The 25,503-nt window shown below is 40.2% G+C and overlaps 1 protein-coding gene across 4 annotated transcripts in view; it reads right to left on the bottom strand.

The window, feature by feature from the left end:
- The window catches only part of FNIP1 (folliculin interacting protein 1), a 132,529-nt gene that overhangs the window by 15,992 nt on the left and 91,034 nt on the right, over window positions 1–25,503 (bottom strand). For 3 of the 4 annotated variants that reach the window (XM_061617082.1, XM_061617084.1, XM_061617086.1), the window contains 9 exons: window positions 25,250–25,333; window positions 24,288–24,359; window positions 23,285–23,420; window positions 20,654–20,855; window positions 18,070–18,155; window positions 5,557–5,703; window positions 3,900–4,069; window positions 1,507–2,923; window positions 553–721 (listed from right to left, as the gene is read on the bottom strand). In XM_061617082.1, coding sequence (XP_061473066.1) covers window positions 553–721; window positions 1,507–2,923; window positions 3,900–4,069; window positions 5,557–5,703; window positions 18,070–18,155; window positions 20,654–20,855; window positions 23,285–23,420; window positions 24,288–24,359; window positions 25,250–25,333 — 2,483 coding nt within the window. The remainder of the gene's footprint in view (window positions 1–552; window positions 722–1,506; window positions 2,924–3,899; window positions 4,070–5,556; window positions 5,704–18,069; window positions 18,156–20,653; window positions 20,856–23,284; window positions 23,421–24,287; window positions 24,360–25,249; window positions 25,334–25,503) is intronic. The other variant, XM_061617083.1, reaches the window with a different exon arrangement.

Here is a 25,503-nt window from a genome sequence, read left to right as displayed (position 1 = left end):
TAGATGGCAAATAATATCAGATGACAAAGTTGCTCGTGAGGCAAGGGGACTTTGATCCTGAAGAATCTTAGCTATCATGGATCTTAAAGGCACAGACATCTGAATGCCAAGGAAAAAATACTAGTTTTAAGAACATTATTTCAAAAGGACTTAAGTACAGCTAGCTTTTTCTAGATTTGTACCATTGAATATTTAAATCCTTTTATATTGGGGCCTTTTCTCATCTGATATTGATTGGTTATGCTTATCCCAATTGGTTGTAAAATTAATAAGCATCCTGTTAATATTTTTATTTACTTATTTATATACCACTTAATGCCAAAATTAATATTAACCATGGTGTGTACACACACACAAACACAAACACACACACACACACCCTCTCTCTCTCTCTGTGTGTGATTCGTACAAATCGTTGTTGAATGTGATTGTGGAAACCAGAAACACTTAACAAAGTTACAGCTCCATTCCTATTCTAGTAGGCTCCTGAAATATTCCCTTTTGTTGACTGACAAAAATATATTTCATCTTTTGGAATGTAGTTTAAATTACCTGCACCGCATGCGACAAATCTGACATCAAACAGTGTCTCAGTTTCTCATCATTTCCTACTCCTTGCAAAACAAAGTCAGGTACGTAAGATGAACAGTAGCCACCTAGCAAGGACCTTCCAAAATTGGCAATACTGGGCTGGACAGAGTTCACTTCAATTAATTTTGACCTGAAAGAAAGGTATAACATGGGCATGTATGCTACAACTAGCACTGTTTCCTCTCTACTTAAGTGAGACACTATAGTGTGCAATCTAGTGCACAGGTAATGCACACTTAAGTCCCTTTGCTTTACTGGAACAAGAATCATGTCGAAATTGTATGATGGATTGCAGTCTTTGAATTTTGACTTCACTATTGATCAAATGTTAAAGATGGGTTAAATGAAACTTTCTGTTCAAGGATAGTATAAAATACAGAAATGTAAACCAGTGCTGAAATTAATAATTATAACACTGGATTTTTTTCTTGGTCAAGTGCCGTTCTTTGAATAGACTTTCCTAAATTAGCGGTATACCCCACAAAGTGTGCAAGGTAATTAGAGCCTCTGGTAAGCTGCAGCCTCAGTGAAATAAGCAACTCTTGCATAGCTGCATTGCTTAAATTAGTGCCTTTAAAAAAAAGCCCAGCTAAATTAATCAGTGCTGTATCACTTGCATAGAGAAGACACAGGGCTAGATCCAGACTAAGTTAGTCATGATCTACTCCCATTGACATACCTGGAACAAATTAGTCATGGCAAACTTAATTCCCATTGACTTCAGTGGGACTAAAGCATGACTAACTTAGTTTGGATCCAACCCATAGTACTACGACACATCTCCAGAATATGTATATTTATTTAGTTTCTGTCTATAGGTGCCATATTTGGCTTTTATCTCTGAGGCCACTGTTTTATAGGAATGTAGTGAATAAAACATTTGGCCAAGTCCTAATCTCCATTGGAAATACCTACCCAGGAAAAGGTATGTCCTCTTCTTCTGCCCATTCTTCTTGTTCTGCTCCATAATAGTTACTGTTTGTTCTAACAACATCATGCCCAGCATCTTCGCTTTCACTGTCACCAAGGGCACTATCTGAGCTCTCATTTCTTGGAATGTCCCAATCCACACCCGGGTCAGCCTTTTTTTCTAAGTTCTCTTTATCCCCATGGGGGACACACATAGAGATTTTGTTTCTTTGGTCTTGCTCTGCAAAGCAGTTTTTGCAAGTCTCTTGACGAACAGATTCCATAAACTTACAAAATTCACTGGGGGGTCTTTTGTTCTCTATATATACTTTTGGGGAAAACTTTAAGCTACTGCTAGAATCTAGAATGGCTGCTGGAATATCATCAATAGTCCTGGTTTCTACTGAGCTTTCCTCAGTAAAATATTCATCAAGCAGGCTTGCACTTTCTGCACCATAAGGATTCCAATTCTGGAGCTCACTGGCAACCTGAGCAAACACTTCAGGTGTATTCTGATCTCTTTTTTGGTCCTCAAGGGTTTGTCTTGCTTCACAGTTCTGATCAGCAGTTACTCTTTCTTTGGTATCCACCTGGTTGCTGTGCCTGCCCATTTGTTCCACTACTGCTTGACTTCGGACCTCAATATCTGAATCAGGTGACATGGAATCCCCAATGAGGAAAGTCACCTTTGTTTGAGCCTCAGCTGTGCTGCAAGGAATTGCATCAGATAAGATTTTGTCAGGCGGCTTCTTCTCTACCATTGTACCTGTTGATCTCATTACTTCAACAGACTGATTATCAGAATCTAATGATTCCTCACTCCTCCATGATCCACTTGTTGGTTCCAGTCTGGACTCTGCCAACACACAAGTTTCTACAGAGGCTGACCCTGAGAAGATCTCTCTCTCTAACTTTATATCCAGGCAAGAGGTCAATGTCTCTTTGCATTGCTTCACATCAGCAGGTCTTTCTTGGCACTCCGCAGGTGCAGTCGCACTTTCCTCTGAAGGAGCCTCAGTCTCCACTTTGGGGATATTCTGGGTGTCTTCTCTTTCCTGTCCTGAAACACTGTCTGTATTTTGACTAGGGTTAAGTGGGCACTTGCAGTATTTACAGCTGCAATTGGAGGTTCTCACTTCTTCCGACTCTTGAAAGACTAAATTGCTTCTGTTCTTGTGCATTGTAACCAGCACGTACTCAGATTCCTCTACTTCCCCTTTCTCTAGTGTGGTGGTGATAACAGTACCAGGCATCACTATGGCTTCATCTTCTCCATTTTCCAGAAGATGAGTCTCTTGCAGTTCAGAGCATCGGATGAAGTATGTAAGGAAGTAAAGCAAACGTTGTACAAGGTCTTGTCGTTTGCCAACCACAACTGTTTTTGATAGTCTGACAGGTGATCCAATAGCTCCATACAGGTCTCCTATGGGATAGAATATAAAAGTATGCTAATTACACAGTACATCAATATAGTGTTGTGGCTGAAAACTGTATACTCTGAAATTTAAAAAAAATGACAATAGGCTCATCAAGACTTTCAATGTAGAATTATTTTGCTGGAATGGCTAGGCAAACTTTACCTGCAAGGATATTCTATGGCTCTTTTCTATTTAAAAACAGTACCAAATCAAAGCCAACTCCAAAGGTGGGATGTAAAATTATTTGACTGCAACAAATCTTAACCCTGTCCATTTGAGTCTTTGCCGAGCTAGTATGTAACAAAGGCTGCAGCCATTAGCCCGATTCCTTAGAGATAAGCCTCTTTGAAGATAATAGGCCCTTCTTCTGAGTAAGTAAGCATAGGACCAGACTTAAAGAGTCTTGGGCTGTGAACACACTAGTCGCCAGAGCAAAGCGTTTCCATTAGTTGCACTTGGAGGGGGAACGATCTGTCATTAGTGGCGGAATCTCTTTGAAGTGAATTTTTAAAAAAAATCACTCAACCTGCTCCCACCAGGTTTTACAGTAAAAAGGGGCAGGGTTTGACTAGCATCGCATGCCCCCACTTTCAGAACAGAGAAGTGGAGACACACTGGAACCAGCAGAACAGGGAGTGTGTTTCTACCATTAATGAATGACTTCAAGAAAGTAACTTTTATTAGAAAAGGAAAAGACTGCATCCCAAAGTACAAAAAAGGGGTATGTAAAGAGGAGTAAAGGGGAAGAATGAGCAAGTGGAGCCATTGAAGGAAACAGGAAAATAAGCACTTGGTAAAAAGGGAGGGGAAATGAATTCTTCTTCATTTCATTTTATCCAATTCAATAGAAAATGTTGACTCAATAATGTGTTACATTTTCTTTTCACCCTACTTCTACTCAGTTTGTTTTCCTATTATAGTCAACAGTTTAACAATTATTTTGTCCTTGGAATAAATATCCAACTGTGGTTTCAGACATACCTAACTGTGCCCACAATGGATTGTATGGATGAGACTTCGCCAGCATGTCCACACTCTGTGAAGAATGCTTTTCTAGAAAGATTCTGATGGGTGGCTGGCCATTCGGCATGACTGTTGGAACCCAGGCCAGATGGTTTGTCAAAATTGCAGTCAGAAGAGCTGGTAAAAATCTGAAAGAAACAAGTCCTATACTTTAGTCATGATCCAAAATCCCACACTTGGGATCTTTTTCATTCACTTCTTTGAAGGGAAACACATTATGCTCTACGCCTGCCCCTTATTATGGTAGAGATTGAATTAGGGCTGCTGGATCAGAGGATGGGAAGTCTTAATTCATGCCCACTACTCCCATACATAACAACACTCGTTTCCTCATTGGAAATGAGCTACTTATGTGCAGTGGAAATGTGCAGACAAACTAAATAGTAAAACTATATCTTGTACTGGAGCTCCACATGACCTCTGGAGTTCCGAAACTGGAATCCTTTTGGATATCAAAGGAAGAAGGTAGATCATGGCTTTCATAGCGCCTTGCAAGTTAGAAATTCTTGTGCCATACCCTGAAATAGCCCCTTTTGAAATCTGGCCATAGTTTTGCATTGTATAATTTTTATCATGGTTTAATTTTTAATAGCTGAGAAGACAAAGTTAACATCTGGTGAATGACAGCCAGTGACTTCATAGCATCAGGTTCAGTACTGTTTGGAAGTTATATAGTTTGGCAGTTTGTCTCGAATTTTCTTTTCTGTTCAAGCACATCTTCATTCTGTCAGTCAGGCATCAGGTCTCATTGGCTCAAAGTCTTAAAAGGAGGTCAACGTTTGGGAAGTCTCCCATTTTTTACATCGACATGAAACAATTTTAGTTAAGAACACAACATGATTTTGACTTAAGGAGGTTGAAATGTTTCCAAGAAACCTTTGAATAATATTTTTAGAAGATGAGATAAAAGTAATTCTTCACTTAAAATAGAATTTTACACTATCAAGGATATGGACTGAACATGAGACAGCTGTTATTTTCAATCATTAATGACTCCATTAATAGTACCTATTAAAACTTCTGAAGAAACATGTTTAAATTCTAGGTTTTTGTATAATAAAAATGACACCTAGGTTTATTAACAAATCTTTTAGATGCTAATTAATCAAGTAAACAATCTATGCACACTTAGCTGTAAAGGCCACTGAACTGAATGGAACTTACCTCTACTACATATGCATAGGACTGCAATGCCAATACAGTAAATTAAAGCACTAAAAGAAAATGAATTATTATATATTGTATCTGTGATTTCACAGATGTTGTTTCTGAAAATAGTCTTTGGATTCTGCTGTATGGCATATTCTCTTTCCTTCATGAGGTTTGCAGCTTTTTATAAGAACAAAACATTGTTTTACACGCGTATATTACTGAACTTCTGCTTCCGTTAGTAATGGTTTCCATTATCTCTATGGTTTGAATGACCTCTACATATTACCACCCACATACCACTTCTTCATTGTGCACAGTCATCTTTTATTCTTTACTAGGATTTCAAGAGGGCACAAGCAAGGAAGTCACTGCTTGTGACTGTCTGTTTTTTAGGACTATGTTGATCTTTAACAATATGTTGAACAATAAAAAACCAAAAGGAAAAAGATGGGAAATGCTTTACTGGTTCTTGGAGGCTTGTTCCATTAAGAAAATAAATTCCTTCATAAAGCGATGGCAGAGTTGGTTCTTCTCAGGCATCCCCGACATCATGGTAAGCCAAACAGGTTCTGCAATCCGTGGCATGGTGTAGAGATTACAAATGGTTGTTCTAAAATAAAAAAGAAGAAAATACAAGGTCACTAAAGTACAAAACTGATACAGCAAAAGATAAGATGTTATTTGATTTGTAACCAAAGAATATACAATGTTCCCAAGAAAACTCATCACATTGCATGACTTTCAGAGCCAGCCATAATTTGACCACACAATGGCACCCACTCTATCTCTCTGCTGCATAACTTTCCCCTCTGTCCAATCTATCTACAAGTGCTTCTCCGATATGCCTTCATTCTCATCTCAAGCTCAACATGACCAAGACTGAATTTCTCTTCTTTCCTGCTAATCCCTTCTCTCCTTGTTCCCATCCTTATCTACTGGCATCATCACCCATCTATTTGATCAGACACATAGCCTTGTCTTTATATTTAGTTTCTCTCTTTCCTTTGCTCCTGATATCCAGTCTCTGGCAAAACACAGTTGTTTCCCTCTCTCTTCACTGTGACACCCTCTTCAAATTCCTACACTGGCTTCCTATCTTCTCCTAGATCCACCACAAGATTCTCATCCTTACTTTCAAAACTCTCTATGGCTCTGCCCCCCCCATCTCGCTGATCTTGTACCTTGACACATCCCTACCTGATACTGGTCCTCATCCAGTTCCTGCTCCCTCCTCATGACTCACCTTTTCCATGAAGCCATTAGAACAATTCCCTAGGTACAATACTCTACTGTAACTAAGCTGAACTATACTTCATTGAAATAACTGCCCTCATGCCCCTTCTCTCCCTTTATATCTATTTTAGTGTGAAAAAACTTTGGTCTATGGGCCTCTCTTTTCATTCTTTGTAAAGTGCCATGTGCACAGATGGAGCTATATAAACAACAAATAAATATTTCAGTTCAACATAATCACTTACAATGTAAATTTAAAAAAATGAATAAAATAGCAGATCACAAATGCATTGGTGACCCTCTACAAACGACTTCCGGCGGAAGATGGCATCGGCTATGGACGTGCTTTCAAACACCCTCTGGTTACTGCCAAGTTTTGCCTTCAGCGGGTAAGCTTCGCCTTTGTTTTAGGCAGCGAATTCAAACTATAACAATCTACAGAGGCTGGAAATACCTCTGAAGGACAGTGGAGGAAATTTGGTGCCAGCTCATGTACGGAAAACAGTTAGACCCTCTACAAACAAGAGAAGATCATTTGAAACACCCAAATCCATGTAGAAATTTAGACTGGAGAAATTTCATGAGCATACTCATGTCTGTTATTGCATTTTTTAAAGACTACAAAGTGTCACCCTCCTCCTTTTATATCATTTATCCATGCATCACCCTGTAAGTTTTGGCAATAGTGGATTATCTAACATCCCATTGTTCTAATGGTACTGCAGGAGTTATCTTCGGAGATTAGTGAAGGACATTTTTTCCATTAGCTCAATGCTATCAAGATGGACATTCTTTAAACAGCAAGCTAAAAGTTGCTTATAGAGAAAGGAGTAAGGTCCCACATTAGCTGCCAAAAATGATGAGTCAATTTCATTTTAGTATTATTATCCCAAGTGTGATTACAACTGCAGAAGCCCTGGATATAAGACAGGTTTAGAAGTAGACTTAGCACAATTCCAAAAGATCCTGACAGCTAGGAAGGGTGTGGAGAAAGTGAATAAAAGGGCATTTTTATTCCTCTATGACTAGTGAGGAGAACGGCTACAGCGCAGTCACAGAGCATCTGCTGTGCTTGCAGAAGGTCCCAGGTTCAATCCCAAGCATCTCCAGGTATAAACTATAAAGCAGATCCCTCTGTTCCTCAATGGAATTGACTGGCAACAGAAGTCAGTCAGTCATCATTTTATTGTATTTGACTAATAGCCATTGCAAACCAAATAAGAAAATATGTATTATAGTAACAAAATAGAGACAAAGTTCAGTTTAGCAAATCCCCTGCACAGTCCATTGCAAATAGCACTCAAAGTAATTGCATGAATATGTTTTGCTGCCTTAGCAAACAAAGCTGTTTTGTATGGATCAAAATCTGACAGTAAACAACATATTTTCACAGAGGTAGTCTCACCCATAGGGATGTCAAAATCTGACCCAGGAATCTCTCCCTGGGAATTTGATATAAATGACAGTATAGAAGGTAGTGTGAAATATCCTTTTCCTCTCCTCCACTGCAAATACAAAGCCATAGGTTTTTGGGAACACGCCTATATCTTCCGTCCAAAAAAGCTGAGGGTATGGTCTGAAAGTGTAATTCTGTGAATGCGGTTCTCAAAGAAGGAAAAGTTAGCATTTGTAAATATTGAGCTCTTTCATTATTTGTTTTCAGCAAGGAATACCAATGAGAAAAATTTGAGGATTTGATTAAATGTAAATCCTGATTATTATCCATCCTGTATATCCAATTGCTCAGTTTGTTTTTAATTCCCAGAATGATAAAAATATCTGGTGGGAGGTTTTTAGAGATCAGCAGCTCGTGGCATAACTTGGCCCAACCACCCTTCTTCCATTGTTTTCTCAAGCAAAGCTTAGGAAGGTAGTTTTCTGTCATATCCAAACCCCTCTTACAATACAGAAGTGCTGTCTTCTGGGCCCCAGCTTTAACCGATTCCACATCTGTCTCTATCCTCAGAAATGGGGCCAATAAGTATCTCAGAAATGTATTTTGGCAGATCTCCAACTCCTTCAAGTTGTTCTGCCTTATCTCCCAGATCTCAATACCATATTGGATTTGAGCAACCATGTTCCCAAGGAACACTTTCAGTGCTGGAGTTACCAACCTACCTCCCCTAGAATATTTTTTTTAAAAAATAGCTCGGGTTGTTTTCTGTGCTGTTATTTCGATATTCTGTAGGTGAATGTTCCAAGAATTTTTCTTGTCAAAATCTATTCCAAAGTACTTAAAGGAGGAGACCTGTTCTATCTTGTTTCCACCTAGACTCCAATTATTCTTGGGGGTGCGTCTGCCAAAAACCATCACCTTAGATTTAGTGTAATTAATTACAAGCTGTTCTGTTTAACCATACAGTTTGATCATACAGTTTATTCAAACTTCTCCTTAACCCAATTTTTTTCATAGATAATAGTACCAAATCATATGCATGTAAACTGAATAAAGGGACATTTTTCTTCCTATATGACTAATGAGAACGGCTATAGCTCAGTCATAGAGTGTCTGCTGTGTTTGCAGAAGGTCCCAGTTTCAATCCCAAGCATCTCCAGGTATAAAGTATAAAGCAGATTCCTTTGTTCCTCAATGGAACTGACTGGCAACAGAAATCAAAAGTCCTTCTTTAACACATTAATTTATTGGATTTGCCGCCACATGATGTGGCTCAGGCACTGGCTTTGATGACCGTTAGAAGAGAACTTGACAAATGCATTGAAAATAAGTCCATCAATGGCTATTAGCTAAGACAGCTAAGTGGATTCTTCATATTCAGTGGTGGCACACCTGTGAATATAAAGTATTACAGAGGGGCAAGAGCTATTGCCTTCATGCTCTGCTTGTGGGCCTCCTGACAGCCGCTCTCTGGCCACTGAGGGGAACAGGATGCTGAACTAGAATTTAGTTCAGCAAACAAACTTTGGTCTGATCTGGCAAGTCTCTTTTTTGTGTGTATTTCAGCACGGAAGCAAAGTGAAGAGGTGAGTGTGGGTTGCAAAGTTTTTTTTTTTTTTTAGATGGATTGGATACACACACACACATATAATACATGCATACATACAGGATATATGTATGAAAATGAATTGGATAAATGTATGAAAGTATGGATATGGTATTTGGGAGAACCATATACATAAAACTTGGAATGGTGACTATGAGGAGAAAGGAGAAATGGTAACGGGAGAACCAGTCTCTCACTGATTCTGAAAGCACACCATCTCACTCAGGGAATAGCAGCTTGAGCCTTTAGCACAAACATCCATGGATTCTTACTCAAATCCTACCCCTTCTATCTTGGCTTTTCAAAATAATAAAATAAAATGTTCCATTTTCTTACAAAACTATCTTTGCCAGTGTCCTACCATTCGTAGCGCAAATGTTTAATTCTGTGTTTCATGGGCATCCTAGGGAATAGACAACAGACAGTGGAACCTTTCTAGAAGACCCCCACAAAACAGAAAGACTGCTTATTCAATGAGCTGAAGTATTATTGCTAGATACAACCCAATGCATGCAAAAGGAGGCAGAGTAGCATTGCTGTAGGAGACAGCTACGTTACTGTGGCTTGTGTGTGTGTGTTTTAAAAAGACATAGGGTTGTATCCAACTATGCTCTACTCACGAGTACAGCTATTGAAATGAATGAACCGAAGTTAGTAAGGGCTGTTAACTGCAATGAGTCTACTCTGAGTAGACCTAGCATTGATACAGTCTGTGGAATATGCACACCAGTGGTGGAGGATGAGACAGCACAGCCAGAGGAAGGGAGGAGGCAAGTCAAATGACAGGATGTTTAAAGTTTTGGGGGAATGGTGTGAACAGGAAGAAGAGTGATCAGTGATATTTAGTTTAGTACACAAGCACAACCACAAGGCATACAACATTAATTTCTTCAGAGGCTGTGATTGCTGGAGGTGGGCTGGGGTTAGGGATAGGCTAAACTGCCAGTGTCTCTCAGTTTCTTAATTTTTCCAATCTTGAGTTCAGTTCTCTGCATTTCTATATCAGTTTGAGAGATTTTTTAAAATGTCCTAATGAAAATTTATCAGCATTTTAGTGTGAATTTCTCCTAATATACATATTTGCATGCAATTTTGCCTTATACATTTTTGCAAAGCAATTTCCTCTGATACAAAGCCTTTTTCAATGTTATTTTAACAAATATTTTTATGCAAACTTTACCCTAATATATGCTTTTTCATACACATTACTTGGCTGGAGAACTGCACTGCAAAATTCAGAGAAGTGTAAATTTAGAAGGATGGCTGCATTCTGGTTCACGTATTCTTCCAGAATGTGTTAATTCGGTAGGTTCACTTTTAAATGTGAACTGAATAGAATTTTTTTCCATCCAGGGCATATTTCTCCAGACTATCAAATATTTCACTGACATCTCAGTCTTGCACGGGAAAAGAGAAAAGAGATGCACTAACTGAGATCATCTTTTAGGATCATGTGAAGTGACTTTCCACAGCACATTCCCTGAAGGGTAAAGAACCAAATTTTGTCTGGAAAGAGTCATAAATGAGAAGCAATATTGAAACGAGTGAATAAGAACAGTGCCGCAGGTGCAACTTTGGGTGTTTCAAAAACCTTGCAGTTTCCTTTTTATATCCACACTTCAGAAGAAACCATGCTTCCCAACAGAGTGAACTTTCAGCCCCTTGGACTTCAGTGCTCAACCCACTGGACTGGACAGACAAAGCGATACCATATTAGAGAGCACTGTAGGAGCTCCAAAATTTGTTTTACAGAGGTTCAGGCAATCTTAAACACCTGACGTAAAATTGAAAGAGCAAAACAAAACAAGCCTTTTGGGTTCTGCTTTAGCAACATCAAATCCCAAAGTAAGCTCTTGGAAAGTTTGCTCAGTTTGAAGTGTGTGTGTGAGGAAGGAAACAGTTTTTGTTCTAATACCAAGACATTAAACTATTTGTTTTCGTTGAAAGGCTAGCTCGAGTCTTGTGACTTGTTATTTACTATTCTGGTAACCGTGGCTGCATCTGCAACTGATAGTGTTTCCTCAGAGAGAGATCAGATTCCACTGGCTCACAGCCAGCAGGCATGTGACTGCAGCAAAGGGAACCCTCCATGCCAGACATGTAAGTAATTGCACAGAACACTAGGGTGAGGATTAACTGCTTTTCAGCTTGGCAAATGGGAAAAGGCCTGCCGTTTGTTTCTCTCTCAACAGAGAGAACGGCACATACATATTTTTTACCCCTCTAAGACATCGCTATGTTGTAGCCAGCCGTTATTCAAGGTCTGCAAGAAGTGCCATATTTCAAAGAACCAACATCCTTGTTCATGATTTTTTAACTTCCTTAATTCTTTATCTATATCACACTCTTAATGGAATCTAGGAAATCTAATTTAAGAAACTTCTTTTCCTGAGAAGGTTCTAGTAAAGCAAAAATGGGCCTATATGCTTAGAAATGTTTATGGGGGTCTGCGGATTTGCAACCCCACAGGTTCCAAAGGTACAGAAAAGAAGTCTGTCCCAGACAAAGAAAGAGCTTTGCCTGAGTACGAAAGAAAACACATGGCATTTTTCACAGTTATAGTAGTAGTAGTAGTAGTAGTAGTAGTAGTAATAATAATAAATGACCCATTCATGTGGTGATGTTTGAGAGAAGAGCCATATGTTTTCCACACTGCTCACTTTAGTTATGTACCGCGGATCCTATTCACAAGGCAGTGGGCTCATACTTCGTGAACAAAATCCCCTCCCCTCACATACCATATTGGTAAAAATCTCATTATTTGGGCAAAATAAAAAATGCAGGATTATACAGTTTGGGCACTGGTATGGGGATGTAATGCTTTAACCTGCTCCTCAAGTTCAGATGGAACTATTTTATCCATATCAAAAACAGTTCAAAGCAGAATTAACACATCTACCTTCTTTTGCAATGCTGATCATTCCATTATTTTTCTTGTCATGGGTAAGAGGAGAAGGGCCCTTGATTGAGGTGATTAGGCAGTAGAGATGTTGGGAAAGAAAGAAGGCTACATATGCACCCAGGGACTAGATATGGACATTCCCCCCCCCACTTCCCAGCTATGCACATGCAGCCTTTTGCAACATCCTTTGTTGTTTTCAGTGATTGAGATCCATAAGTAGAACCTGTTTTTGCATTCATAGATTGGAGAGGGGAAAAAAGATTTATTCCAAGGCCAAGGTGTTTAGGATCAAATCCTTTCTTGGGGGCACTTTTGAATGGCAATTTTCATCAAAGGCAAGGGGTGCTATAGAGTGGCTGGCTTTCCTCTCATGGATTGGCTTCACTGAACTGTGGCAACTGAATACATGGATATGGGGGATGCTGGAACAAAAATGTAAACACGCAGCTGCCTTCATCTCTCAAAGATCTCTGGATGGTGGCCAGTGTATTTGTGGACAAGCAGGCTATTAAGCCAAGTACTAGACTAATGCTCTGCCTGTTAGACCACAATGCCAACACTTTAACACTGACTGCTACACATTTTCCTTCTCACTGCTGTTGTCTGATTGGGATCATTGTTCCCTGGGCAGGCATGCTTCTTTTAGAGGCTACAGGAGAGTACCAAAGAGAGTTTTCATGGGCTTAAAGAGAATTTTCCTACTGCTGGTACAATACTAATTTGAAACTGGAGAATAAAAAAGGATTATCCATCCATTTGGTTAATGATCCAATTTGTCTGTGCATATGATAATGTAATGTTTATCTCTTAAGACTTCTGCCCCTCATTTTTATAAATACCCAGTTGACTTTGGAAGGGAATAAAAGCCATTCAAGATGCAAGGATATACAAGAGAGACCTTTTCTTCCCCTCTTGGCACTGCTGCTCTGAAAGAGTTGCTGAAAAATGCAGAGGCGCCTAGCTAACTTAGACAGTGAGTCACATTGCACAATGGTCTTTTTTTTAAAAGTAAGATTCTCTCAGGGCAATGGTGTATTGTGTTTTAAAACCCTGTGCACAAAGAATGCCAAGGCTTAGGAGGTGTTTTCTTTAGCCCCACTCTCAGTGTTTCCTCCTCTCTCTGCATATTTTTGCCCCTGAAATGAATGCAATGTGGATGTTATTCAGAGCCATAATAAGCATAAATGTACTCAGCTGGCCCTCAGGGGCTTGAGGGCACCTGAACTCACGTGCAAGCAAAGTTGCTTGTTTCTAGAGCGACTGCAATGTCAAAGAAGCCTGCCTGGACCCTTGAGTGCTAGCAGTTAAATGCATTAGACGTTTCATAATGAATTCAAATGTTTTGTGCTTTTGTAACTAATAAATATGCAAGGTAGGTCTGAAATGTATCACAAGACTAGCAAGATATTTATTAATATCAACACTTCCTAGCAGGAAATACCTTGAGATTGGAACTCTGATGGAAAATAGGGCCCTCCTTTGTTTCTGAATTGGTGAGAAACAACAGCAGGGAAAGGTCTTAATTTCAACAAGCAGGCAGAGTACCCAAGGGGCAGATTCTCTTTAGCGCAGCTCTGAAGAATCCCACTAGTTGGCCCATAGTGGTTTGTATTCCTAGGAGCAATATTTTCTTTAGTTTCCCTTCGCTATGAGAAGGATTTGGTGCAACATTTTTCAGTTTCTGTGGGTAACACCCCTAAATCATCCCGACCCACTAATTTGCTTCAGCCCAAATACATAACTTTATGTGTACTAAAAATAGCCCATATCTTCATTCTATGACTGACTTCCTCACAATGCTAGTTTTTGTTTAAAGCAAATATAAAAAAACAAACATTGTCTCACCCTGGCCTACAACATCTCCTTGCATAAAGAAGATGTAAACTGTGGTCTTTTAAAAATCTAATCAGTAAAGAAAGACATCACACACTGTAGTCATGGAATGCTGCAATGCTAAAAGAGCGCTCAGATAGGCAAGCTTGGAATCCACCATCATAAACGTTGGCATTCAGGGCCTCATTTATGCATTGTGCAGTTTTGTTCTAAACATGAGACAGCATCCCCTTGGTCACTTGTGGAAGGTGGTCTTGAAAGAAAGGAGGTGAGTATACAAGGCGTTTAATCAGCAGGTTTAGTGAAGATCCGCCACAGGTTTACACCAGTGAGCTTCACTGTGTGGGTAGTGCACAGTGCAAAGGGGTACGTTTCCCATAAAAGGGAAGCATGATAATGGTATTCTTATCTTTTAGGGGCCAGGCAAAAAACTTTCATTGACATGCAAATTTTAAAACCTGTTCTTTTGGCTTTTTTAATTTGCTGGCTTTTTTTAATTGTTGGTTTATTGCATGTTAACGTTCTGTTCTGTTGTAAACCACTTTAGAATCAATTTCTACGAAGGACAGCAAATAAATATTAAAAATAAAAATATAACAAAATGATAAAGCATACTGAAATGCTGTAATAGAGCCTGCATGAGAGCAAGCCAGAGCCATCTAGACTCAGTGGGATAGAATACATAGTGATTATGTTCTGTGTGAAAGCACATTGCTGCATGCCATAGGTCTTTGTTGTTTATTGCAAAAATAAGTGCATGTAGGAAGCACATAACGTAGGGGAATGTGGACTATGACCTGGGAGACCAGGGTTCGAATCCCCACACAGCCATGAAGCTCACTGGGTGACCTTGGGCCAGTCACTGCCTCTCAGAGGAAGGCAATGGTAAACCCCCTCTGAATACCGCTTACCATGAAAACCCTATTCACAGGGTCGCCATAAGTCGGAATTGACTTGAAGGCAGTCCATTTCCTTTCAATGTAAAATCTACAGCTCTAGCTTGTTTATTATACTATTAAAAATAGTTGTATTGTAATTTAGCTTTCTTCATGCTTTCTGGCCCAACAAAGTGAGTGAAACATAACTGGGTACAGCAATTTTAAGCATTTCACAGCAATTTAATGGGGTCAACTGACCTCTAAGGGCACTGGAACCTCAGTGACTGTAAGTCGGCACTGCACACCAGGCTTCTGTATTGCTTTTATTTTATTGCAAGTAACAGGCAGTAATTCAGAATGTCATCAATATCACAAACAGAAGAGTATTTATCCTTCTTTGCTTAAAATGCTATCCCATACACAACACAGAAACGGACTTGTAGTTTTTCTGTCTCTGGTAGGATGCAAAATTTATTCCCTAAGCCAACTGATATTTGAATTTCCATTTGATTTCAGCATTTGGCCTCTTTCATTACAAATGAAGTTGGAAGAAAAACTAGTGATTCTCCTGCTTCACATAAATACTTTTTATACTGTGCAATTTGCAGCACTAAAACCCCACTCAGCACTCAATAAAGGACCCTGGCAACTGTAGCCCTTCTACATATTAACATGCTTAGTTAAAAAGTAAAATCACCCAAAGGTAGTTTTGTTTGCATGAAAATAACCTAGATGTTGTGCACCCAGTTCTGCTGCTGTAGAACAATATTTACTGCACCATGGAAACTGGGGCATAAAAGTAGAAGTGCGTACACACATGCACACACACTCCCAACAAATTATGCAATCAACATGCCTTGTGAATTACCATGTTTTTACAAAGTGTTTAAAGGCTTAGTCAAGAGGTCAGTTGTACAGTATAAAGCTGAGTGGACTTCTTCCTTTTAAAATATGTTCATTCTGTTATAATCCTAGTAAGTGACTCCTATTTGGATGTGCTCCATAGGGCAAAGGGAACAGAACCATGCTCAAATTAGTTATGAAACAGAAGCAAAAAGGAGACACAATTCAAGGATAAAATGATTATTATTCCTTCCAGAGGCACAAAAGGGAGGGGAAGGCCCATGCCAAATCTCAAATGCAGACCAATCCCAAACAGAAGCTGTTTGGCTTGGTTGCACAAATGTGGGTGGTAGCAGAACCAGTAACATTAATAAATGCAATGCACTACAAGTATGCTTCCCCTGTCCTTCACATTCTCTATTCCTTAATCCTGACTACAACAAGCAATCTGCACTAGGGTCCTTGCAGTGTTCTTTCTGTTAAGCAGCCTGTGGTTCAAACAAATGGAAATGCAAGTTCCTTTAATGTCTCTAGCCGTGAAAGAACTTACTAAGCCTGATGTTAAAAATTCAGTAGTACACCGATAGTCCCCAGCCCAAGGCACAGTGTGAGATTTGTCCTGGGTTTCCAAAGGTGCAGCATCTTGTTTGTCAGAGTCTCAATTGTCAGCCTTCCAGGAGCAAAACTCAGATCTTAAACTGTGCAGCCACATTTGAAAAGATTGCCCATACCAAATGGCAAGTTGTTAAAGCAAGGATGTTGACCGTGAAGGAGGATGCCAGGGAAACTTTCTCAAGGCACTTCTGAAGTGGTCTTTGAAGAATACAATCTCTTCTAGGATGCTGGTCCACAGAAACATGGCTCAAGCAAGCATGAGATGGCTATTGTCATATCACGTGAAGTCCTTTAATTGTCTGTGGACACCCACACCCAAATTTCTAATCTTGTACTGAGTCATATCACTGGTTAATCAAGCCCAGCAATGTCTACTCTGAATGGCAACAGCTCACCAGCAAAGGTTCTTTCTAGTCTTACCACCTAAAAACCTTTTAACTCAAGATGCCAAGGACCAAACCTGGGACATTCAACCACTAAGTTATGATCCCACCATTAGTCAGATCCTTCTGCATTTGACTAAGAGACAATGGAAACAGAGCCTGATGGCTTCTCTCCTCAGTGCCATCCTCAAAACACTGGAGTCTACCCAAAACCCAAGGGGGGGCACAGTCCATCAATCCATCCATTCATCTGTCTGACAGATTACTGAAAAGGAAGGGAAAATATTTTTTCCAGTTCTCATTGTTAAGAGGTTCAACCTTTTTTTTGGAGGGGGGGGGATGATGACATTTAACATTCAATATAATGAAAAAAGTAAAAAGAATTCCAAATCCATTCTGTTTTCAAGAAAAAATGTCTACGCCTGACTCAACTTTTACTACCAGAGAATAAGTCTAATGTATCACATCATAAATTAAATTCAATAAAATGACCATAGCAAATTCTTCTAGTTACAGGAAACTAGATATGTAAACAAGGTTCCAGGGTATGGTCTGAAGCCACATGAGGCCACCCCCTGCAGAAGTGAAGCAAGTTTGGGTCTGGTCAGTGACTAAATGGGTGGCTGCCTGGGAACCAAATATATCCCATCTTGGGTTCCATGATGGAAGACAGTGAGGTATAATTGTCAAAAAATAAATAACATAATTGTCAGTGTCAGCTCAATTTCTGTGCTGTTTTATCAGGCATCCTTGCTCACACAGGGCTAGAATCGTTTGAATATCCCTAGGCATATGCAGTATGATTGCCTGTACTTTCTGAAAAGCTGAAATGACTATATATACAGCTGAAACTGTATATTTGCCACACAAAAACAATAAATATATTTGAAAGCAGTGTCTCCTCTCCACTCTCTGATGTTATAAGGGTTCTGTTTATTTATTTGATACACCTGCACACCACTCTTTCTCCAAAGAGTTCAGCATCCTACTCTCTCTTCAAGGAGCTTTAGACTCATGACCAACCAGAGGCTACTCAGGTTACCAGGAGACCTTGCTTAAGACAAGCAAGGATTTGAATTTTGGGTGTTCCACATTCATGCATGACACTCTAGCCTCTACCCTACACTGGCTCTCTTATGGCTCTGCAGTGAACAATTTCTATAGATATCCGCCAACAGATGAAGGGCTTAAATTGAAAGTTTATTTCCAGATTTAGAAACCCTGCAATTGTTTCCAAGAGCACTCAAATAGTTGGCAACAACATACAAAGGTTGGGAACAAACTCACCTGAATTCATTTAAGGCATCCATAATCCTATTATATGCCAAACTCCGTTGGCTGGCATCAGCTGATCGACGGCACATTTTCATAGCCTTGAAAACAATAGTTAAACATATGACCAACATTAGGCATGGCAACAGAAAATGAAAAACAAAGTCATGTGCTCTGCTCTATCTAAGGTGTACCCGGACAGGTAAACATTTTTTTTTTGTACCATGATAAATGTCGGCCCCTTGCCAAGTTTCATATCGAGGTAGAGATACATGAGGCATATGTGTTTGCGCTGTCTTTCTTTTCCAAACGTTTGCTTACAAAAGGCTATAAAGAGGTCTAAGGTTTCCCACACTAACTCCTTTACTGCAGGAGCATATTCAGTGTTTAAACAGTTCCTTGAATTAACTGGCCCGCACCCAGCAGTAAATATCATCCGTTGTTTCAGTGATAGGATTTGTTCCATGTGATAGGGGCAAAACTCAAGCTGAAGTGAGTTTCAATTCTTCAATAATCAGGTAATCTCACCTCTTGTCGTCTCCTTGAAGCGAGTGGCTAGGAGCCAGTACACTGGCTGCACCCCTACCCTCCCCTCCAGTAGATAATATTTCATCTGATGCAGGCGCTCTGTGCCCATGCCTGATTGAGGGATCTGCACAATGTCCCCTCTGCCCTTTCAGGGGGAACCTCAGCTTATGTGTTCAGCTGTCCAGATGCGGTGCTCATATCATATGTGACAGTATAGGAGAGGGGAGGTGACATACCCAGTGCTTTGTCACTCAAAGGCACTTGCTGCAGGACTAAGATGTTCCTTGATCAGCAAGAACATAACTTCAGTGTCAAACTAGACATGGCATTAGTTCCACGAATTTAATTAACATGCACATTTTGTTTTTATTATGTAAATATCGGCTGTGGGGGAGTACATGCATGAGATGTGGAGAGTGGGAACTGTATCCAACCTTCTCTGTCCACTAGAGCAAGGGCTCCTGTGCTAACGGATGGGTGAGATTTAATGTTGTGCAGAGGAATCCAGTGCAACAGTTGTGCTAACAGAAACTTGTTGTACAATAGATTACGCAATCTATTGTGCCACAAAGTTACCAGTAAACTTCTTATGCATTCCCTTAAGCAACAACATTCCTCTGGTGCAAAACATTTCACCAGCAGAACAAGCATACTGCTAAGTGACTTTAACTTTGTGCTACATTGGATATATCCCTTGGAGTTTAATTCTCTCTCTCCCCCTGCCATGTCTTTGCAAAAACTGCCTCTCTGAAGAGGCTATTTGCACTTCAAGAAAACTTCCCATTAGTGTCAGTGGAGGCTTCCAATAAATGCAACTTGTTTTCACACTATTAATGTCACACTAAGTTTGGCCCTCACAACTACTGACAATGACTCAAGATGCAGGAGGATGGGCCAAGAAGACCATGGAATCACTGGCTGCTGCTTTAGGATAAGAGATCATCATATGAGCTAAAAAAAACTTGTTTATACAGGGTAAGAACCATTCATCTATCTAGCTCAGGATTTTCTGCTCTGACTGGCAGAAGCTCTTCAAGGCTGCAGTCAGGGGACTTTCCTACTCCGGCTTCTTGAACTCTTTTAATTGGAGATACCAGGGACAGAATCCAAGGACCTCAGGCGTGCAAAGCATGCAGTAGTAGCTTGTGTGGTGAGGAGGAGCTGCCTCTCAATACTGGTGTTACTGCAGCTTACCTGGATAGGATAGGGTGGAACAGGCAGTGGTGACGTTCCAGAGCACCTGTGCATTCCCAACCTAACTGCCACTGCCCTGCCCCAGCCCGGCCAATGTCATGAGGACAGCTCCATCATTATATAGGCCTGAAACCTGAAAGCCTTTGCTCCTCTAAATCAGTGTTATTAAGCCAGTGCATGTACTTAGCCCACACTTCATCACAGTTTGATCTGGCACTTCTCATTTAAAACTGGTACAGTAGGGCCTCACTCATACGGCAGGTTAGGTTCGAGACCCCTGCCGAAAAGCGAAAACCGCCGAACAGTGGATCAGCTGTAGCGCGAGGATCTGGAACCTAACCTGCTGATCACACCAGAGGAGATGATCAGCTGTAGCGTGCTACAGCTCATCTTTCCCTCCTCCATCTTCCCCTCCTCCTGTGTGATCAGCTGGAGTGCGGGAGTCTGATCACCCCGAGGAGGAAAAGATCAGCTGGAGCGTGCTGCAGCTGATCTTCCTCTCCTCTGGCGAGATCAGCTGGAGTGCGGGAGTCTGAGCGCGTCAGAAGAGGAGGAGATCAGCTGAAGCGCTCTAAAGCTGATCTTCCCCTCCTCCGGTGAGATCAGCTGGAGCGCTGGGAGCCAGCCCCCCCTCCAGCTGATCACCCCACTGGCGCCGTATTAGCGGAACTCCGAGAAGCGGGGCCCTACTGTATAGCCCCATTCCACAAAATAATCTGGAGAAACCAAATTACAGAAAATTATGCATTAAAAATGGAATTCTGATTATTTATTTCTTATTTATTTATTGCATTTGTATACTGCCCCATAGCTGAAGCTCTCTGGGTGGCTTACAACATTAGAATAAGGGCAAAATATAGGTGGTGATGATATTTACCTGCTCTATTGCGCTCTTCAGTTTGTTCATGTGGCTCTCAAAAAGAGGGAAGTGAGAGAAAAAGAACTCATTAAATTTGATATTTTCTTCTTCATCCTTTGAGAGTGTGAATATCACCCCAATTGCTATTTTCTTTTTCCTGACAATTCCTGGGCTCGGACTGGTGCTGTCATCTGACAAGTTAAAACTTTCTTCCACTGACCTGTAAGGGGATAAAAAGGTTGCATAGTTAATGGCTCCAGAAAATGTTTCTAACTATTTTCTAATTAGAGTTTCAACACATTAAAGAGAGTCCCCTTTCTCTGAAATAGGTTTGTTTGTTTGTTTGTTTGTTTGTTTGTTTAAGGTCACCTTTGCTACAGCTGATCTTGGAACATAAAATCTAGGAAGATGCATTATACTAAGTCTTGGTCATCTAGTTCAGTACTGTCTGCACTGATTGGCAGCAGCTTCCAGGATTTCAGACAGAGAACATAGCCAGCCCTGTCAGGGATTAAACCTGGGACCTTCTATGTACAAACAGATACTCTACTACTGACCTACAGCAGAAATATGGCATGCTGGCATTTACAGAGGCTGTTCTGGGTGTTCACCATTAATGTGCTGTGTGTTTAAAATTCAAAGTTTGTTCTCTTTTATAGTGTGGATGTGTTAAGGCTGAACAACAAACTGTATACCTGAGATGTATATTTTTAGGAGCCACCCTATTTTCTGTGATGTTGTTTAGGTTGTTTTTAACTTTATATATACACAGAGAGAGAGAGAGTGAGAGTGAGTGAGAGAGAGAGAGAGAGAGAGCACTATTCTAGCATTCCTCACACTTTTGGACTTTCGGTTTAACATGAAATGGACAAAAAACAGTCCCTCTTTTTCAACCAGCAATTTTACTGTATCTCACAGAAATCTTTACTATTCTGTAAAACTTCCAACATTAGAAAGAGATTTTTCTCATGGCTTTATGGAGCAAATTGACGTATTTAGGACCCAAGTACACTTGCAAACACATTTGCTCCCTCTCCTCCCGACCCAGGAAAAGCTGTTCTAGGAAGACTGCTTAAGCTTGCCCATGGAAATCCACGTTTGGAACCAACAAGGGGGAAAAGCAATTTAGGAAGTGGTGTCAAGCAGAGAAGCAGTTTCTGAGAAAGAGGTTAAGTGCTTTCTACCCTGCTACCACTCTACAAAACCACCAGCTCATAAAAAAGCTTTTCTTGAAAGGGGAGGAAGGATTGAGGGAGAAGCATAGGGATTTTGGTTAAATTTGTGTATAAAGTGTGATTAGACCCTACGGTCATTCCTTGATAACAACATTTTCACTGATTACTCATATTTGCAGTTTATCATGTAATTTGAAGAAACAACCCAATCTCAGATTATCATGGCATTAGCATATGACTGATCCAACAAACCATTGGGCTGGATCCAGGGTGCTGCTTTTGCGAACAGGAGGGTTCCTTCCATTTGCAGAAATTACTGAGATCCAGTGGTGGTCTCACTGGAAGAAGAGGGGAAGGTGATTTTTGCCAATTACCTTTCCCACCTGTACTTCCTAGTACACCTCCCACACTGTTTTAGAAGTCCCCCGCCCAAATACTTTTCAAAGGACACAGGGACTTTCAGTGGGAAGGAGGAATCCGCAAAAATCACAGCCCCCAACACCATTTCATCTTCCTCCAGTGGAAGCCTCCTATAAGCAGAGTTCTACTCATGGGAACTCTGGATCCAAGCTATTGCCTCTAATTATAACAGGATCACCACATTCTGGCTGTTAAGCATGTGTGAACTTCTTAATTCATATGTGATTTATTCCACATCTTTTCTTCTAATTAAGAGCTCAATCCCATATTCAAGATGCATCAGCGGAGCAGGTATGGGATATTGTGGAAGCCCCGCTAGACCGTCAGAGTGTGAGATTATGTTTCTGTCATGGGAGATATGGCAGCTACCTGATAGGAGTGGCCAAAACTGAGGAGAGACATGGACAGAATGTGGGCAGCACAGGTGCGGGGGGAGCAGACAGGCCAAATCCTGTAGCCCTGCAGACCTCAACCACACCCCTGGTGGAGGAAGGACTTCATTGCTGCGACAAAGCTGGCAGAATAAAAATCCCTCCCACTAATTCAGAAGGGAGAGGGATAAACTAAAAAAATTACCCCCACATGCAGCAACAACTACCATGCCAAATCACCACTGTTGAAGGCAGCATATATCTTACCCCAGCAAAACTGGTGTGCAGGATTCCTCTGTCTGGCATTTACTACACTAGCTGCAATGAATACTATGAAGACACAAATAAAACTAAGGCTAAGAGTTTGATTCATATTTAACTTGCATCTAAGCAAATAATGACTCCATTCACATGAATGAAAATATAAATAACACAGATACAAAACGGAGAGGAAATTTGTAATGGAGTAGTAGGCGTCTCTAAAGCATTGGGGGATTTACAGCGTAAAAGTAAAATCAGAGTAAAACATTAGGCACTAATTCCCGCAATATCCCAGAAACAAAGATATTCCAGAATTTTCAGAAATGTACAAAGATGTTGGTTTCAAGAATCCCTCCAAATTAAGTAAACACACGTTTCATGGTTTGAAAAGCATTTACTATCAGCTATACTAAGTAACTCACCACCTAGGGAAGACCCCATTCTCCAAGCTTGTTGTCTGACTGCGGCGCCAGCGCCGTTGGTAACTGCTAGCACAGCTTCTGTTTAGTGAAGAGCCCGGGGAGGGAAATGGCGTAATGAGCAGGCTGCTAAGAGATGCTGTGACAAAAATAGGGATATTATTATTACTATTAGTAGTAGTAGTAAAAACACTTTGTGAAAAGAAACAATATTTTGGGGATCATGTTATAATGTGAACAGTGTGGACAGACTGTTAGTCCCTGTGAACTCACAAACAGAGATCTTTGAGAAGCAGTTCTACTGCATTTTTGCTTATATCCTTGTTCCAGAAGCCTCTCCAAACATAATTTGTGTGAATGCATGCCCACTGTTCTGTAAAACCACATCAACTGGGTGTTCAGAGGTGAGCATGAAGTGCCCTGGGTGTAAATATGGGGTCCCCTCCACAGTGCCCATTTTTGTGCATGGTTTAAGATGCAAGACCATTCAGCATATGGAAACTTGTTTCTGTGCATTTTTCAGCCTTGGCACATCAGAATCTAGGAATTTAAATATAATTTGCTGGTTTGGCAGGGTGACAGTAGAAGCACTTGGCTGTACATTAGTTACATCTTAAGTATGCCCACCAAGAACTTACTGGTTTGTGGCCACCTCTATTACCTTTATATATTTAATATCCTACCCAGTTTCAACAACTGTTGTGAGAATAACTGAAATATGAATGATAAAGCTCTTTGTATATCAAAATGCTGAAGAATCTATTAATATTTAATATAAAAGTCCATGCATATTTTAGATTTTTGTGGGTAAGTATCACCCAGATGAAAATTTGGGAAATATTTTATATCGTTTGGCTTAGACTTACAAACCAGGCCAATGTAAAACATGTAGCATTTATTAACATTTGTTGAAGGGAATACATTTTGGGGACTTCTGATTATAGGCAATTAATATATAGTAGGGAAAGTTCATGCAATGTCCTTATATTCCTTATAAATACATTACCAGATCTTGCGATTCCACTGTCTCTGTCTTCATTCAGCTCCCTCCCTGGCATGTCCATAGGGTTGCTGTGAACTGTGCAGATAAGGTCACCAGTTAGCATGAGAATATAAAGCTTCTCTTTGGCTTTGTAGTCCTCAGTTTAATTACCCAAATAAATCATGCTCATTGGCTGCATTCATTTAGGACACTGAAAGTACAGCACACACAACCATCACCAAGAAAGGCTGCAAAGCTGATCAAACCAAAGCACTTGACTGTACAAGTGATCAGACTAGTATTTCATTCAAGACAAATAAAATAGCATAACAAAAGGTAAGTTAGCCATGGAGCAAAAGCACTCAATGCAAAGCACACACTAAAAAAGAAATTGACAGCAAACAGCTGCACAATGGGTGCTCTAGGACAAATGGAATCTGGATCTGGACTTCCATTGCTTCTTCAACTAAGCATGAAGGTATCTGCATTTGCAGCCAGTCCTGGCCAAACAGAAAGATAAAATCCTAGCAACATTGTCTCCAACAAAGCGAGAATTTCATCCACCTGATCAAAAGCCTCTTGATCATACTCATTGTAGAAATTATAAATTTGTCAGATTGGCAGGAGGGAAAATCTAAATCAGCCATGGAAATAAACTCGGTAAATGGAAAGCAAAAAAGACTCTCTATTTCAGGTTTATATGAATAGTGGAATATTATATTATATTATTACAATGGAGTTCAAATTAAATCAAACTCTGAACAGTTTATGACAAACACCATACAAATAATTACTTGGATAGAAATGAAGAATAAGTGTAATGTTCTTTGGAATTTCAATTTTTTCATAACCTTTTCTAAGATCCATCTCCACTGTATAACTTATGCCTGAGGTTTTTTTAACCTTATTTTATTTCCAAGGCCAGACTACAAAATCCACTCAGCTTTGTCACACCAACTAGACTATCCACACAGCACATAGCAAACCTGCAAAGAAAGAGGCGCTCCGGATCAGGCGGAGCGGACCTTGTTCAGAGAATGCCCGCCTAGGGCTGCAAAGCTGTGAAAAACCTACATGGCAAAACGTAAAATACATATGAAAGAATGAGGTTAGTAAAGCAGAACAGATTCTGTGGAAGGGGGAGAAAGGATACAAGCCAACACAAATGCAGAACCACAGACACAGCAAAACCAAACCCCCCCACACCTTTTACACTTTGATATAGGAGTTCAAGGTGCTT

Source organism: Rhineura floridana, chromosome 3 (assembly GCF_030035675.1).
Source record: "Rhineura floridana isolate rRhiFlo1 chromosome 3, rRhiFlo1.hap2, whole genome shotgun sequence".
NCBI classification, from domain to species: Eukaryota; Metazoa; Chordata; class Lepidosauria; order Squamata; family Rhineuridae; genus Rhineura; species Rhineura floridana.
Note: the sequence above shows the minus strand (reverse complement) of the source record. Positions and strands in the feature narration are given on the sequence as shown.